The sequence below is a fragment of the Myxocyprinus asiaticus genome, chromosome 19, assembly GCF_019703515.2.
Source record: "Myxocyprinus asiaticus isolate MX2 ecotype Aquarium Trade chromosome 19, UBuf_Myxa_2, whole genome shotgun sequence".
NCBI lineage: Eukaryota > Metazoa > Chordata > Actinopteri > Cypriniformes > Catostomidae > Myxocyprinus > Myxocyprinus asiaticus.
Window position 1 is genome coordinate 16,804,903 of NC_059362.1, and position 18,386 is coordinate 16,823,288.

General features: G+C 37.5%; 1 protein-coding gene across 2 annotated transcripts in view; it reads left to right on the forward strand.

The window, feature by feature from the left end:
• Positions 1-17,184, forward strand: part of LOC127410396 (phospholipid phosphatase 3-like) — a 68,991-nt gene extending 51,807 nt beyond the window's left edge. For both annotated transcript variants that reach the window (XM_051645642.1, XM_051645643.1), the window contains exons 5-6: positions 3,786-3,962; positions 15,367-17,184. In XM_051645642.1, coding sequence (XP_051501602.1) covers positions 3,786-3,962; positions 15,367-15,495 — 306 coding nt within the window. In that variant the 3' untranslated portion in view covers positions 15,496-17,184. The remainder of the gene's footprint in view (positions 1-3,785; positions 3,963-15,366) is intronic.
• Positions 17,185-18,386: the final 1,202 nt, after the last annotated feature.

Consider the following 18,386-nt stretch of genomic DNA (forward strand, 5'->3'; position numbering starts at 1 on the left):
TTTATATGCATGGAAAATGTGGTTCAGGATATGGATGTAGATGTTAATTGTAGAGAATGATTTATTAAATTATTAAAAATGTTCATTTATTGACACAAATAATGGCTAGTATTAACAGGGATTGTATCGGCAGGCACTTCACTTCTATCAGTTGATTTTAATTTTGAAAAATTAAATTCATTTATTGAAACACAAAAAAATGGTATTCAAACATTGCGCTGGCACGATAATTGCACTTAGAATTAGCACTCTCACAAAATTTGGATAAGACGAAGCACACAGTCTTTGCGCATAGCTCTGCACTTTGCACACTTTCAAAAATAGAGACCCAGATCTTTTATTCTAATTCTTCTGAAGCCATACAGCCATCACATTTAGTTACCAAACATGTGAGAATCAGTGCTTTTTTCCCATTAATGATGTTGATGTGCCATTTTTGAATCTGAAAACGTTACTTCTATTGTGCTTTTTTTTTGGTCCTTTTTGGAGCTTGACAGCTGACGATTATTAAAAGAAAATCTACTTTTGTTTCTCTGTTCCAAATAAGTAAACATGAGTGAGTAGAGTGAATAAATAAAGACTCCCAAATTAGAGAATTTTTATTTTCGGTGAAATAATCCTTTAAGCATGCTGTTTAGAAAAGATGTACTATATGTAATTGCTGGTAAGGAGGTTGGTTCTAATTGCTTTTTTGTGTTTCTAGCACAAATTCAATGGCTCACTTTTAAGTGGGGATTTTAGGGTATGTAATGGATGTTTTTTTTTTTTTTTTTCCAGTTCCCTTTCATGCATAAATGAACATATGGTGGATGTCACCCTGAGGCCCTGGTTTCCTTGTTTGTGTTGTGCTCTCAAGTAAAATTACAATAGCATTCCATGCGTTGTGCGGCATTGTGGAATGAAACCTGTTGGAGAGAAAGAGAGCATGGGAATATCACTTTTGGCTCTAGTTAAGGCACTCTAGTTCGAAGAGCTGAACTGCAATTTCTTCTATTTATAATTTATATTTGTCAAGTTAATTGTGATGAAACCAGCTGGCATTGATAACACTTGCATAAAACCTCTGGCAGAAGATGTCTTCTTGCAAGCCTTTGGGAACAATGTGAACAATAACACAATTATTTTGTTCCCCATTTGTCATATGTGATGTGTGAGAAACTTTGTAAATCAAAAGGCAATAAAATTATACGAGTACATTAGAGAAAAACACACTTTAAATGCATAAACCTATGGAGAATCCCATTATAGTGACTGGGATTACTCAAGAAGTTGGATGTTCTTGGGTTTTTTTTTCCCCCTACATTTTAACAATCCTAACTAATTAGCATGCATTTTGTTTACAGTCGTCAAGTCATTTAGTATGACAGACAGAATCAGCCAGACCTCTGTCTCCATAAGCCACAAATGTGAAGTTTAAAAACATTCACTTGCCACGATCAAAGGATTTATTGACACGTTTGTTTTTCATTTTTCTTTTCAGTAACTTGTTTAGGGATTTGAATGCCGAGTATAATGAATTATGTGGTTGAAATTGCTACAGCTCCTTGGTTAGAAATTCCCTCACTGCTGCCTTGCTGCCAACATTGAGGCCAAGCTGACCAACATGAATATGAATTTATTTATCTTTCGCCTCAGATGACCTTCAGCCATCTAAAGAAGCGATGGTCCGCATTTCAGACTACAAAAAAGTAATGACTTTTGTAGTCATATTTCTTAGGGCTTCCTGCTTTCATGTCCTAGTGTAAATTAAAGTAAAGAGACTGCAGGCCACACAGATACAAACACACAGACACTCATAAACACAAACAGATGCTTATTGTGCTGCCATCCTTCCGTTCTTTGAGGATGTTTTGTGAGATAAGATCAACTGAAAATGAGTGGAGAGGCCACTGTTTATATGCAGTCATACTGCAGATGGCATGTTGTGAACATTTTTGATGGTTGTAGCAGTAATGGTAATCAACAGCCCAATTAAATACAACAGAAATCAAAATGACATTGCCTTGAGAATTCCAGATATCAGAAGTCACTTCAACTATTGGCCCTGTGGACTTTTAGAAAAGAACCTCTCTTAAAACAAACTGGTTTAAACTCTCACTAATGAATGTATTATTTATCCACTAACAATGTCCAATAGTTTATGTCCAACATGCATCATGGGAGAATTCTGTTGTTTTTGTAATTTTTTTACCTCACACTATGTATTGTGTTTTAAAGGATTCTGTGATGGAAATGCCATTTTAAACATAAAAAAAGACTTATTTGTCTTACTAATGCGACATAGAATATATTTACCTTTTTTCTATTTTTCTTTATTTTCTTTGCATATAACATCTCATTTTTAAACTTTTTCTTTTAGAATATCATAGTAAATTCAATGTAAATTCGTATTTTATTTTATTTTTCTGATTGGATTTACATATTTTAAGATTGAAAGCCTGGGTCTGGGACTAAGGTAAAACAATACAATTTGTAAATACAAGGCATTTGAGAAGAAGTCAAAACCAACAATGAAGGCATGGTAAAAAGATTCCAAGAGGAATGTGACCTTCATATAAAACATTTAAAAAAAATAAAAATGTTAAAATCTGATTGTTTTAATAAAAAGTGAACCCCTAGCACATGAAAGTGCCCATAGTTGAAGAAACACCCATAAAGTCTTGAAATGCTGTCAGTCTGCTTTTAAGAGGCACACCCAACCTCGCATCATCTGAGAACCTCAGCCAGTAAGGAAACTCCAACTCCCAAACATCCTCAGGGAGGGATTCCTTCCTCTTTACGCACACAATGCCAATGGAGTGAGGAAAGCTGTTTAGGAAATCAGACATGACCTGGTACACACCTTCATTTGGAAGCTCAAAGCTCAAGATGGCTATTGTTTGTTTTGTCTAACAGTTTTTGGCCTCGTCTGAGTGTGTCCTTCTATGTTTTGTCTGTGTAAGGGTGTGTTCAGAGTTTGCTGTTGTCCATTTTGAGCATAAAGGAAATCTTCCTCTTGTGGTGATGGATGATTAAGGGAGGGTGATGAACACAGGATCCTTGACTGACCCAGTTTGAAGGGTTTCTGGACTGATGGGCTCCCGGAGTGTCATCTTTAACCCTCACTTCAGGGTTGTTTTCTTACCCTAATGAGCCTTCCTGTTCCCAGAAAACTTACTCTACTAGGGATCCTTGGTTCTAGGAGACTAAAGAGAAGATGCAGGTCACCTCCCTGATGTAGTTTTGGATAGTGAGGAGAGGAAAATCCTCCAGATGCATATCATAAGGCTTCTGTTTTTTCAGAACTCTGAGGGAAATGAAGAGCCTTTTTTGGGGGGGGGGGATTTTTTTAACTATTGTTGTGTTACTGTGTCAGTGTGTTAATATTTGGAAAGTTGCCTGATTGAATATTTATCAGAAACAGTTGAGTGAGTGCTGTGTTATGTCGGTAGAGAGTAACGTTTCAAAACAGCATCTCAGTCTGGAAAGACTGTCACAAAAGAAAACTAGATCTGCTTCCATTTTACTAAATAAAGCTGCCTACACTGGAAACACTAGATGCAGTGTGCATTCAATATATCTCACGTAGCACAGCAGTTCCAGCTACCTGCTGTTCTCAAAGCTCATAAGACTCAAAACAAGGAGGTTGTGATGCAGCAAGTTTTTTTCTCCATCCTATTAGTTTTCTCTCATTTCTCGACCTTATTTACTTTATTTTCTCAGCTGACATGAAACATATGTATGAGAGATATAAATGAGCTTGAGATGTGCTTTATTCAAATTGCTTTTCTTCTCTCTCCCCGTAGTTCTACCTGCAATCTCGGTTTACGTGGCGAGGCGCTCGACTTCTGAGGCCCCTCCTCCAGTTCACTTTGCTAATGATGGCCTTCTACACTGGCCTATCACGCGTCTCCGATCACAAACACCACCCCACTGATGTCTTGGCTGGCTTTGCTCAGGGAGCCCTGGTGGCCTACTGCATAGTGAGTACACCTCTCTTTTTATTTATTAGGTCCTCTACAAAATTTAAATACCTGTAATTTCCAAAAATCTTAAAATTTATCTTTAAACATGCACTAAATATGACAAAATACTATAGGAATTATTCATCAAGACACTTAAAGGGATCGTTCACCCAAAAATTAAAAATCTCTCATCATTTACTCACCCTCATGCCATCCCAGATGTGTATGACTTTATTTCTTCTGCTGACACAAACTAAGATTTTTAGGTGAATATCTCAGCTCTGTAGGTCCATACAATGGAAGGGAATGGTGACCAAAACTTTGAAGGTCCAAAAGCAGATAAAGGCAACATAAAAGTAATCCACACAACTCCAGTGGTTGAATCCATATCTTCAGAAGCGATATGATAGGTGTTGGTGAGAAACAGATCAATATTTAAGTCCTTTTTTACTTTAGATTCTCCTCCCTGCCCAGTAGGTGGCGATATGCACAAAGAATGTGAATCGCCAAAAACAAAGAAGAAGAACGTGGAAGTGAAAGTGGCGATTTATAGTGAAAAAAGAAGTTAAATATTGATTTGATTCTCACCCACACCTATAATATTGCTTCTGAAGATATGGATGTAACCGCTGGAGTCTGATGGATTCTGACCACCATTCACTTGCATTGTAAGAACCTACAAAGCTGAGATATTCTGCTAAAAATCTTCATTTGTGTTCAGAAGAAGAAAGAAAGTCATACACATCTGGGATGGCATGAGGGTGAGTGAATGATGATAGAATGTTTATTTTTGGGTGAATTATCCCTTTAAAGGTCTTTTAAAGCTATATATTAAATGCTGCAGTGATTTATAACAAGATAAGTTATGAGGGGTTTATTTGTCTTAGTGTAATGCAGCAATAACTTAATACTTGTTTGAACAATAAATAAGTTTGCCATTTTTAAAAGAAACTACAAATGTTTACAAAAAGAGTTGACATGTTAAGTAACACAGAGATAAATGTCAGTTGCAAAGCACAGTAAAAAATATAAGGTATTCATATGTATCAAAGCAGTATGATTCTGTGAGTTCAGCACTGCTAATCAGAAACCTGACTCTGTGCTGCCATATCTGACAGATAACAACAACAGATTTTTCAGCATCTCCCAAACCTTAACATAAGAGTCTGTTTATGTCTAGAAAATCTTGAATTTGTTTTTCTAAATGGAATAATGTACCCACATTTACATCACATCCATGTAGTTATGACCAGTTTGATAGCATTTGATAACAACTGGCCTTGATCTTGTTGTCATGCAAGATTGTATATTTCACACATTGAATATTTTCTAATAGTGGTGAACAAACACTTTTAACACCAGCAGAGCCTAAATAAAGTTTCCTTTTGTAAATGTGCTGACAGTTAAAATCATATGGCATATGTTCCCACTGTCTCCCACTCTTTAGTATTGCAAGCCCAAATTATTTACTTTGAAACATGAAAATGTTTTCTTTTATGTTTGAGCTCAGTTTGAGTCAGATTGGTCAGATAACTTGTCAGTTAGAACCATTTGGAGCAAACTTTTATCCGGGGTCTTTAAAGTAAAGTGAAGAAAGAAGACTATCCTGAGTTTGAGGTCGGAAGTGGATCTGAAATTTCAATGGAAACAGACCAGAACATTCTCCAGACCCCACCTTTGCACTTTTTCAACCTTATCCGCAAAATTACTCCTCCATCAGAGTAAAGCAAAACCCCTTTTCTCTTTAATGGGCCATATTGCCTGAATTGCACCATTAACTAACTACACTCAAATGAAAAGAGAAGGAGGAGGGGTGTGGAAAACAAGGAATTTACACTTCATAATTGTGGCATGTGTCACTTTAGTTGGTGCCAGAATTTCCTTGCAGTATGCAAAGCTTCAAGATGGATTGTGCCTAAGAAAGCTGAGTCTTAAGAAACTGAAAGTCGAAAGAGAAAGAGAGAGCACTTTCTTTATAGGAGAAATCACAATGATCATTGTTTATTTGAGAAATATTTAAGCATTTGGCATATACTTTTATCCAAAGCGACTTGCAGTGCATTCAAGCCACACATTTTATTAGTATGTGCGTTCCCTGGGAATCGCACCCATGACCTTGCTATTGCTAGTGCCTTGCTCTACCAATTGATTTACAGAGTTCATCAGCAGGCGGAGATGCAAAGATTTGAGGCCTATGGAGTAGGGGAAGGCAAAAGACCAAGATGCCCCCCTATTCCCTAAGCCCTCACCCTATCTTTATCATTTACAACATCTGAACGACAAATGTGGAAATTGTTTGCCTTGGGATTGGGATATTGTGTCCTATTTCTCATTCACTTTAAGTTCCACAATGCCCTGGGAATGTTATCCTCTGTCTTTCTTCAGTCTTATTGGCTGTGACAGTGCCACACTTTTGATGGTACCCAGATGTTGGCCAGACATCCATCTCCACTGATATCATAAACCTCCATAACATTTCATCTCAGTCCTAGAACTTGAGCGTTTTGGTTCCAGAACCATGTTCAGTTTTCAATTGGCGCTTGCCGTAATGTTTTGGCCTTTCGAGTAGTTTAGACACGCACCAACCCTTTTAATAACCTCATAAGAAGGAAATGTTTAAGTGCTTTAATCCTGTTCTGTTTAAAAAATATTCATCCACTTCTGCTGGTCTTGATTGTCTTTGACCCTATTGTGTAGGTTCATGTCTTTGAAACACCAAGAGGTTTCTTTCATATGTAAAAAACTATAAGATAAGTACAAATTAGAGGCAGGAAATAAGATCCTTTCCACTACACATCAAGGCGCCCATATACTTGTTTTTAACGGGCCTACATTTGGAATATTTTCCACTCCCCTGGGCTCTAACACACACATCTGCGAACACTTTAGAGACCCAATTAGAGTATCTCTAATAACCAAAGCTCAGGAGCAAATAGAGGTAATGTAAGGTACGTGGCTTTAGAAGAAACGAACACATGGTGAGATGCCAAAGTTACGTACACACCACACTTTGGACCTGATCCATAAGCTGCAGAGTTCCTTGTCAGTGCTTCTCAGCAAGCTGCCTTCTACAATTCATGGTTTTGAGACACAGAATTTCTTCTAAGCTGGGCTTTAGGTGCTGATTACTGCCTGAGGGGGTTGTGTTTAAAGGCATTTAATGGTTGTAAGCACTCTGGGTTGGTGTCCAACCGGCTTGCTTCAAAAAGACGTGGAAAGTTACAGGTCTTGCTGAGTTTTGGCCATTGTGCAAAAGCTGATTGAAGATTTAGTGCATGTTCCATATTAAAGTGGATAGGCTCATATAGACTGTTATGCCCAGAGAGGGCTGATCTCAAAACAGCAGTGTCAGACTGCTTTCCTATGTATAATATGAGCGAAACACAAAACTTTGAGCAGCACAATGTTTAAGTAGGCCATCAGTTTCGTTCAGCTTCAGAAAAGAGGCTCCTAAAGTATGTGATCCTATACGGTGTTCCTTACACACAGGCCTGGTTTATATCAGAACTTTTGGCAAGATCCACTATCACAGCTATGATCGCTAAAGTCAAGGAGCCTGGCATGTGTTAAAATGTCTGATCCAGAAACTGAAGAACCTATAAGATTGGAACTTCAAAGGAAACCTCTCAGTCTTCATTGCGTTCTGGACTGTTGACTGCTGCCACATCCTCCACTTCTTCCTCTTGGAGAGTGGCATGAGCTTTTTGTTCATGTCATCAAGCATGGCCCACTTTCTAAGCTGCTGACATGGATGGAGAGTGTGTGAGAGGTTGACTGCTGGTATGATTTGGTTGCCGAGGTGTTTCCTGCCGAAAGCAGGACCAGACAAGGGTGGAAACAGCTGGAGGCGAGCGCTCAAACAGCTTTTTCCTCTTCCCACTCTCTTTCTATCCACAGCACTCTACAATTCTCACACCACAACCGATCCTGGCCAATAGTATTCCACCATTCTTCAGGAACTCCAAGGGTCATGTTCAATGTTCCGGACTCCAGTTCCTCCTGTGATAACGGTCCATAGCAAATGGCTTCTGGTCTTACTTGAGTTGCAAGATGGTTGTCCCGATATCCTATCAATCCTTCCCATATGTCAGGCTTTTGCTTGACTTTTTTTTTTTTTTTTTCATTGGCTGCCATAGCACTCTGTGTGTAGAACATGGTAATGGAGGCAGTCTCAGACCAAAAATAGTGTGGTTGTGTTTAAGAAAGGAAATTTTAACAGTGTAATTAAACTTTACTAATGTTATGCAGAAAAGAGAGCAGTAAAAACACAAGTGGGTCTACAAATGTTTTATTGCAGATGTGGCTCAAAGCCTGAAACTGCAATTGCAGACACATGCATAACATAAGCAAAACACACACATAATCATGTGCCGTGTTTGGCACTTAGCATTGGACACGCCTAGACCAACAGAAGACCACACACATGTCCACACACCCAGACATGTCTTCTATGAACCTGTTCACAGTTCAGTTGAGTGCAGTGTCCGTAAATCCATCAGTGGAAAGCTGCAGAGGTTCAGTAGAGTTTAATTGAGGAAAGTTTGGGTAGAACTGGTGTGCCCTCCCAGGTCTGGGATCCAAAATAAGTCTACTATTATGGTCTAATCATTCTTTGACACTCTGGCACAATGTTTGTATGGTGACAAATTGTTGTTGTCATTTCCTGTACTGTTCGTGTGGGTTGGTGCTGGGGTGGTGCAGATGATGTCAAACCACTGTAATTCACTAGAATGTAGAGATGGAGACTAATATAGTACATTAGGAAACTTGAAATCTATATAGTGCTTTCATATATTTAGTAATTTAAAGGGAACATATAATTGAAAACAGGATTTTTCTTACTCTTTTGAAGTTAGAATTTAAGTTTTGCTTACAATGCAAAACTCTCTCCCTAGTCCACACAGACAGTTTACTGAAACTAAGCTGCAAAAATGGGTAATTTATTTATTTATTTATTATTGTACATATAAATGGTTGTGGCATCACATCCTTGAGGTTAACATATTGCTGATGATAACAAATCATTTACATATAGATGTCTTAAAGGTATAAGTCCAGAAACTACCTTTGTTTTTGTTTTGTCTTGTATTTTGTTTTCCTTTGTCTTGTGTTTTGTTTAGTTTACATTTTTTTATTTTATTTTATTATTTTATTTTTTTTATTTGGTGCCAACCAGCCCAACAAAAGCAATATTGGCTCAACCAGTGGTGTGATTTTGGAGCGGGACTATTTTTGACCAAAGGAAGTCAGGGGGGAGTGTTTAAACTTGAATATATTTATTTTTGCAATTCCATTTGGTGACACTACTGGCGAAGAAATTACACACTTCACTTTTTAATATGTATCTTGATTCTTTCTTGATATGATGCTAGTGAAACAGTAATAAAGTCAATAGATGTACGCACAGGTTTAGACAAACACGCAAAACAGCTTCCTGTTGCTGTGTAAGCATGTGAACACAATGAAATGGGTTTGCTGTGGAAGAACACTTTCATGCATAGACCAGTGGCACAGGAAGCACTCACCCCATGACAAAGGTTCAATGGCAGCCTGTAGTTATATGTCAGAGGCCACAGTTCATCAAGCAGCCTATTGTTAGAGAGTATGATGTTCATCAGTCATGTTGGACAGTACTGCAGAATGTCGCTCATATGTGATAACACGTTAGCATGTTAGGGGGGTTAAAATGATAAATCTTTTTCAAATCTAGTTTAAAACACTTGTGTCATGTTCTCAGAAATGTAATCTTTGTTTCCAGTTTTATTTTATTTTTTTCATAATAAAAAAAAAAAAAACCCTTTATAGCATTTTCTACAAAACAAATTTAAACTTTAAAATTGTCATGTGGTGTAACCATCAAGTAAAAAGTATTATAACACTTTATTTGCACCTTGAATATATGAGAGTATAAACAACTTAATCATTAATTTCCAAAAAGTTTTCAAACATATTTTTCAAGGAACAAAATATCAATATGACTTTAAACTGAAAATATGCTCATCATAGAAGAGGTATGTTCAAGTAAAGGTTTGTGTGAATTGCATTTATGTATTTTTATTTTAATAGATCTGGACACAAATGAGCACCACTTCATTGACCCTTAGGACACATGGACATAATATGCACCAGTTACCCTCTGTTATTGTATTTTTTGATGAATTTTGTGAAAAGAATCCACGTTATGATCATGAAAAAGTTTTTGTAAAGATCGCTCGCTCACTGTCATAAACTATGTTTCCATCCAAGGATTTTTTGTGAAAAACGTTTTAGCGCATCAAAATAAAGCTAATGGAAACGCAAATTATCGCTAAAATTTCACAAGTGTCGACATAATATTTTTCCGTTTAGCTCTAGCGCATAAGCTCTATGTCGATACATCAGATGTTGCGAAAAACTGGTTTGGAAACACTTTTTGTCGAGAAAATTGGCATTAACGCAAAAATGTAGTGTCACATGACCGAATTTACCCCAATCATTAGCCTGTGTTAATCATGACACAAGGTATAGGATCCTTGAAAGCCAATTTATTGTACGTGATTATGGATTGATCTGTACGGCATAAAGATCCGATCACTCAAACATGACACTTCCAGGAGTGCCAACACAAATATCTCGTTTCAAGACATGCACATTTGACAAATGCAAGGAAAACAAATTAATGGCCACACTTTGCGATTAATTTAATCATGGTAGACATCCGTTTATTTATTAAAGGTGCTTTTCTAGACCATTCAAAATAATAGACGGCAGTCAAGGAGTTAGCCCACAATACAAAAAACATAACATTTCTGTGCACATATGTTTTAAATTAAAAATAAATACACAATACTAGAAGAAAAATATCAGTGTGCTTTTTTGAAACACTAACATATAGCCCAATTATATTAAATTAAAATGCCGGCAAAATTCCCTGTATTAAATTAAATAAAAATTACCAAATGAAAAATGCATTAAATTAAAAAAATAAATTACCAAACGAAACAAATTATATTTTTAGACCTAAATATGCCTTTTCTTTACACAAACTTAAATTAGCCTTACCCTGTTCTGTAGGCAAATAAAGTCGGCTGAATGATTTTTGAATTTTCTACACTTCAAGACTATAAACTATCAGAACTATTTGTCCAATGCGGAGTTCACTTTCAGAAAACCAGCTTTTGAACATTTTAAAACTTTTAAATATTTAAAATCTAACCCTCTTTACCTCGGATCGCATTTGCGGAGCTTCTTCAGAAAATGTCAATTGCATTATGACACTAAAATTAATTTTAGATGACAATCAAGTTCAGTTGGTCGTTAAAAGTTGCTGGACAAATATGCGAGACATAATGCAGTTATGATGGCGATGCTTTAGATTAGATGATTGTTCAAAATAGCCTATTGAATATCAGGAATGTATCATAAACCCTGATATTACACTGCATCAGTTTTTTCTTTAATAGCTGTGCACACAGCATATACACATTGATGGATGGTTCTTATACTAAGACCGAAAGTTTCCCCCGCTACATGGTGCAGGTTGCCAGCTTGAACAGGGCCATTAATATTAGCTTTCGGGTCGGAACCGGTGGCAACCTGCGATAGGCGCAACATCAGGACCAATATTACAGTCCTATCAGAAGGGCAACAGCTCCATTTTGATTGCAATTCCTCGTCTTCTGATTGCATTTATTTGTGAAATTAAAACAACAGTAAGCTGTCTAATTTCAATGAATTGTCTCGATACTCTCCCCATTTTACCAAAACTTTGGAGGAAAAAAATTAGGGACATCTGGGAGATGAATTAGTGATAAATACACATTTCTGAATGGAAACGGCTGCAGGGCAGATTTCTTTTGCGCTAAACCAAAACTTACGCGACAGTGTTTTTTTTAGGCATGATGTCATCACGCACACTATTTTTATCGATAAAAGGCCATTTGAATGGAAACAGGCAGAAGATGGCAAATTTCGAATTTTTTTTTTACACATTTTCACTTTGGCGATAACAAAATAGCACGAAAAGTGGGTGGAAACTAGGCTATAGACACACATTTTTCTACTCCAATAACCAAACTAAATGAAGTTTGGGCTGTTTCTATGAAGGATGCTTAAACAGTGGTGTAAAAAATTTGTTCTATACACAAAAGCGTTTTATAGGCGAAACCCTGAAAATTGTTTGAATTAAACATGTTGCATGTTGTAACTGTACACTCATCATAGCAATATCTTACCTTCTGTTCTCATCTTTTTAAAGAAAGACAAAATATTTTCTTGAACTGTTCTCTTGGCCATTTTGAAAGTGCGTGAAACATTTGCAAACTTGCATTAACTTCAGTGGCGTAAGTTTCATGTGAACACTAGGAAGGACAAGTCAACCCATCGCTAAACTCCGAAACACCTGTTTGCCGGTGTTTTCAGAAAACCGGCATCTTTTCGCAGTGGAGAGAGAGCTTGCGTGCTCAAAGTTGCCAGATTGCGTGACTAAAGCATCACCCTGGCAGAATATATCCAAACCGTGCAAGTGTCAAGATCTTATTGAGGGATTTCACCTATAGAAATCTGGCAACCTCACACGTCAAAATAAAATCTGACCGGCTAATCGCCCTTATTTTAAGTCTGTTATTTATCAAACAACATTTTACTTGCATGATTAGTTGTAAGTAATACATGACACAATTGATCTAAAGGGGGTGGTAAGGGGGAATGCTTTTTGGTATTTCTTGCAACAAGGGGGTTGCCATCCCCTTGCATCCCCCCTCAACTAAGCCCTGATTATAGTAAAAGCCTTCATAATTGCACAAAAACATGAGTTAGAGAGATTCCAGATCCAGTTTCTTGATGTCATTAGAGTGTAATGTAAAGTTCACTCTGGAAATGTCATGATCTTTTCTGGCGTACTTCCATTCATGTGGCCAGAAGACACTCACTAGAGGCTCTGTAGGATGAACTCATCTTCTGTAACCTTTGAATAAAGCACTCTTTGTATGTGAGCATAACATCTTTCACTAAGAGAATATGCGAGAAACAGCTGCAGGAAAGATTTCCAGAAACTCTGGACTTCCCACAGGACAGTTCACTTTCTATCTCTCTCCATACACACATCTACACTTAAAAACCTGTTGGTAATCACAGCTAACTGCTTACTTACTTAGGCCTGTCACTCACATAACGAAATAGGAATTCCCTTTTTTTAGCTCTGTATGTAAGTCAGTGTGTGCTTTTTCTCTCTTGGCATCGCCCAAGGACAGTACCCTGCTCAAGGGTGCTGTGGCTGATGGCCGTGTCAGAAACGTGTCAGGACAATTACACTGTTAGCTTCCCCAAACACTGACCTCTTTTCCTGTCACACACTGGCCCCATACTCTTCACACACTCATAAATAGAGTTTGTGTGAATGTGTGTTTACGCATTGGCTAGCTTTCTGGAATCTGTGATTCCACACTACTGCAGTCCAGCTCAGCTGTTCTGCATGCTTCAGCAGCATTCATGGCATGTAGACTGCTAAATATCTTGTAGGCCTCTCCTGTTACTACATTACCATACAAGCATCCCCTCTTTGCCATTTCTCTTTTCTAAAAGGTACATGACTCAGACTTTTATACTTAAAGCTATTTGTAAATCTTTTGTGTAGAAGCCTAGACTGATGCCATATGTACACTTCCTCTCTTTCCCTCCCTGGTTTCCTGTTTTGCAATTGATGTCATTTGGACGTAAAGAGAGGGTTGCCAGGCATCTTGCTAAAAGTTCTTCCTATGCCAAATGAGGCCATTAATACTGACCTCATTCTCCACTCCCTCTCAGAAGTGAGAAACAAAAGAATTGAGGGGCATCCTCTTTATCTTTACTACTGACTGGTTTTTAAAGGTGTGTGATGTAAGTTGACTGCACTTATCAGTGTGTGACCTCACATCCATATGCCACAAGTGATTGATTTTCAATGGCTAAATTATTCATTTTTGGCCAGTGCCTTTGCAACAACACTTCTTAAAAATGTCTCTGTAGTAACCACAGTAGGCGTGTTTTAGTGATCGCCCTGCTCATAATTTTTTTTTTTAAGGGGCTTTCATAGTATGAACATGAAAGATACCTTAAACCATGCATCTTATTGAGGAAAAGTGTTCTATAACTTGGCAATCAGACTAATATAGAGCTCCCTTAGAGGACAGGGAGGGATTCTCTCGCAATAGTTTGCATTCCCTCACAGTACGTTTTGTGTGCCCTCGCAATAAATTAACCGTGGTTTTACTATTGTAATATTGTAACATCACTGTAGTTTCCATGGTTTTTTTTTGGTGGAAACAAAATACAATACTTTATACTGCAGTAATACACTCACTGAGCACTTTATTAGGAACACTTTGGTCCTAATAAATTGCCTGATGTGTCTTCTGCTGTTGTAGCCCAACCGCCTCAAGGTTCGATGTGTTGTGCATTCTGAGATGCTATTCTGCTCACTACAATTGTACAGAGTGGTTATCTGAGTTACCGTAGCCTTTCTGTCAGCTAGAACCAGTCTGGCCATTCTCCGTTGACCTCTCTCATCAACAAGACGTTTCTGTCCGCAGAACATGCCACAGTCGAAATCACTGAGCTCACATTTTTTTCCCCCATTCAGATGGTTGATGTGAACATTAACTGAAGCTCCTGACCCGTATCTGAATGATTTTATGCATTGCACTGCTGCCACATGATTGGCTGATTAAATAATCACATGAAAAAGTAGGTGTACAGGTGTTATTAGTGCTTAGTGACTGGATAATTGTAACCATAACTGTAGTAAACATGGTTAATTTTCATTTACAATGGTGTTACTACAGTATTATTACTATGGGTTTATCACAAATATCATGGTTAAAATATGGTATTTGTAGTAAAACCATAACCACAAAACGCACCATGTTTTTACTACAGTTATCATATTTTAACCATGATATTTGTGATAAACCCATAGTAATAATACAGGAAAACCAAAATTGTGGTAATAAACATCATAATCATCCTGCCGAAAATCATGGTTAATTTTACTATAGTAACACCATGGCTAATTTATTGTACATTTACCATGGTTTTTAAAGCAAAAAGTGGTAAAATGGTTACTGCAGGCTTACTATAGAAAATCCATGTTTAATTTTGTGGTTACTATGGTTTTACTACAAATACCATAGTTCAGCTAGGGTTACTATAACAATTGTAAATGTATTGCAAGGGAACACAAATTATTTCAGAAAATAAATTCCCTCTCTGTCCTCTAAGGCAGGGGTTTTCAAACTGGGGTCGGGTGACCCCCAGGGGGCCGCAAATGGGTGCTAGGGGTCAGTGTAAAAAAAGTGTAACAAAAAAAAAAAAAAAGAAAACCATCTACGGTTTCATTCTGCTTTTTAAAGACTGTGTACACTGTGACTTCTTGATATCTAATGCTCATTTTCTTTCTCCTTTTTAGGTCTTCTATGTATCGGACCTCTTCAAACCCAAAGCCAAGGCTGCCACTCCACCACCCTCACAGATCAAGAAAGAGCTCCTCCCATCTTCTGACATCATAGAGAGGAATAACCATCACAACATGGTGTAGGGGGTGAATGGGAGGATCCATTTGTAATCTCCCCCTCCCTCACCTCCTCCCCATCCCCTGAAGAACCAGAACAGCCACCTGTGACAGAGGAGCTAACAGCCTCGCTGAAGCCTTCTCTCTCTCATCTGACAGTAGAATGTTGGGACAGAGACAGTCCTATTGCCTCTTTATTATGACCTCACAATAAGCCTAATTCACATAAAACTAAGCAAAGAAAAAAGAGGAGTGAAAGATTTCTCCCTCAAAACATCATGAATCAGAAAGGGTCATAATTTGTTGCAGAGAAAGAGTTCTGATGGAGCTCTCTGAGCTTGAACGAACCACCCCATTAACAACATGGGGGACAAAAGTATTAGACAGAAAATTGTGAATTTTTATATGAATGCAGAAACGAATGACAACGAAAGGAAGGAGAGAGAGTGAATGTGAGCCTGATCACATGTGATCATGCACCTCTCACTTTCTGCCTCTCTCTTTCTCTTGTCTCTGGGGCCTTTCAACAGTATAGGACAACAAATTCCTTATTAATAGGAATGATTATTTTTACCTGCAATGTAATTAGCACAGATATATTAACAATATAAAGAATAACTTATAGCACTATATCCAAGTTCATTGTTAAACGTCACCACTCGCTATCTGAGAAGTGTAGCTATGAGAAGCTTGATAAAGGTTCGTACATGAAATGGTAGTTTGAATGCCAGTAAACTTCTACACTATGGTGTAATGTCCCGTTAAAATACAGTAGGGGACAAGAACAACACCGTATATACCCAACATCAAAGCTGATCTTAGCTACCCACAGTGGCTCAACTCCATGGGAGAATGCATTTTAACGAGTTTTAAGGGGTGTGTGGGTGGGTGGTTTAGGGGACATTTATTTTTTTAAGATAAAGTCAGAATTGAAATTGGTTTTTATTTCAGAGGATGATTTCATAATGGTCATCACCGATCTGCCCTGAACTCTGGAGGCATGGCTGAGCCATGCTGCATCATTGTCTTCTGATTGGTCAGTGCTAAAGGGGGTGGGGTTAGATGTTGGGGAAGATGGTCGTCGAGGTGTCCCTCGTTACCACGGTCGCTGGGGTTGACTCCCATTGACTGCACTGGCACATTTTTTTGTTGGAGTTGGGAATGAGCTTCTTCCGCTGGCTGGTATGAACTTATTCCCTTCCAACTGCATGATCACTCAACACTAGTTGTGTGTATTAACCCATAATGCCACCTGTGCTCTGTGCCTTGCCTGGCATGAGTCAACCTGAACCCCAATGTTTTTATTTAGTTGGGTAAAGGGATGTGGGGTTGCTCCACAGAAACTCTATCCCATGTTTGCGTGTGTGTATGTCCGTGTCGGTCTGTTTGAGTTTGTGAGTGTGCCTGTGTCGCTTTTTATGCACCCGATTCTGGTGCAGTGGGCTGTTAGCATGTGAAGAAATATTGAACTTAAGAAAACTGTGGATTTTTTCTAAATGCCTTTTCTTAGCCTTTATGTTCCTCTTTTGATAATGTCTACTGTCCTCACTAACAGCTGTGCAGTACTGCCTGACTATTACAGAGAACACATCCATACAACACAACACAAATCAAGCTCCAAACGTGTTGCACATCCCTCCCATTGTATAGTCCGTCCTACCATTTCAACAACTCTCTCTCTCTCTCTCTCTCTCTCTCTCTCTCTCTCTCTCTTTCTCTCAGAAGTATATAAATAATGTATAGATCACTAAAATTAACTGTGTAAAATATTATTTCTGAACATGTTTAGATATATCCACTATGAATCTAAAAACGCAATGTGTCATGACCTGTGTTATTTACAAAGTGCTGCTTTTACGAGCATTGATTGACAGATTTTTGTATTTAGTAACTAAAATATTGTAGATTTGTAATAGTACGTTTTTAATAAGCTTTGAATAAAACACATACACCTGTATCAAATTCATAATATTAGTATTTTTGTATTGTCTCATTTTGTACAAAAGAAATAATAGCAAATGTTTTTGTTTGTTTTCTGCTAAATGTACTTAGCTCTGATACATGTGCTTTTAAATAAAAGCTCATTATAAACAAAAAACTGTTTGGTTTCTTGCATGTTTTTATTCTGGGGTACACTATATTACAATGTGATATTGTGCTAGTGTTTTGTGAGTAAACCACATTAGTTTCAAAAAGAACATTTATATGAGGCATTTTATGTACATTACATGAAGTTCCCAAAAATTGCCAAGCAATGAAATAATTAATTTTTAGTGCTCTCAGAATGTTTTAATCAGGGTGAACGTTCATGTTCTTGTTTTCCAAGAAGCAAGACCATGACTTCATGTTTTGGCTGTGTGCTTAGTAGCTCATCATCTTGTTTTATGTTCTCTGACACAAGCACTTCACTTTAAATGTCTCTTCAGACATAAAACATCATACAAAGAAAAAAGGGAAAGCAGCTCTATTGAAAATACTAAACCAGTACACTTGAAATCAACTTAATACATTAAAGTTTGAGATGAGAACATAATTATATTGCATATAGTTCAAGTGATATTCAATAGTCATCAAAAAGTGAAATGATCACATTGCTATAAAATGTACAAATGGATTCAGACTTCTAACAAATGGTTTTCACTCAAAATTTTTACTGCTTACTCAATACATGTGTTTAAAATGAGCTAATGCAACACAATTCTTTAGCATTTGGTCTCAATTTCATTGTGTACAATCCATCTATGTAGGTTACCATTGTGGAGAAGAGTGAAGCTAATGGTTATGTCGAGGCTGGGTAAATTACTACTAAAATATCAATGTGCATTGCTTTTCTCATGAAGCAAATACTGAGGGATCATCAGTATAATGACTAATCTGTAAACTCTTAACTCTCCATACTTGTTAAACAGTACAAATAT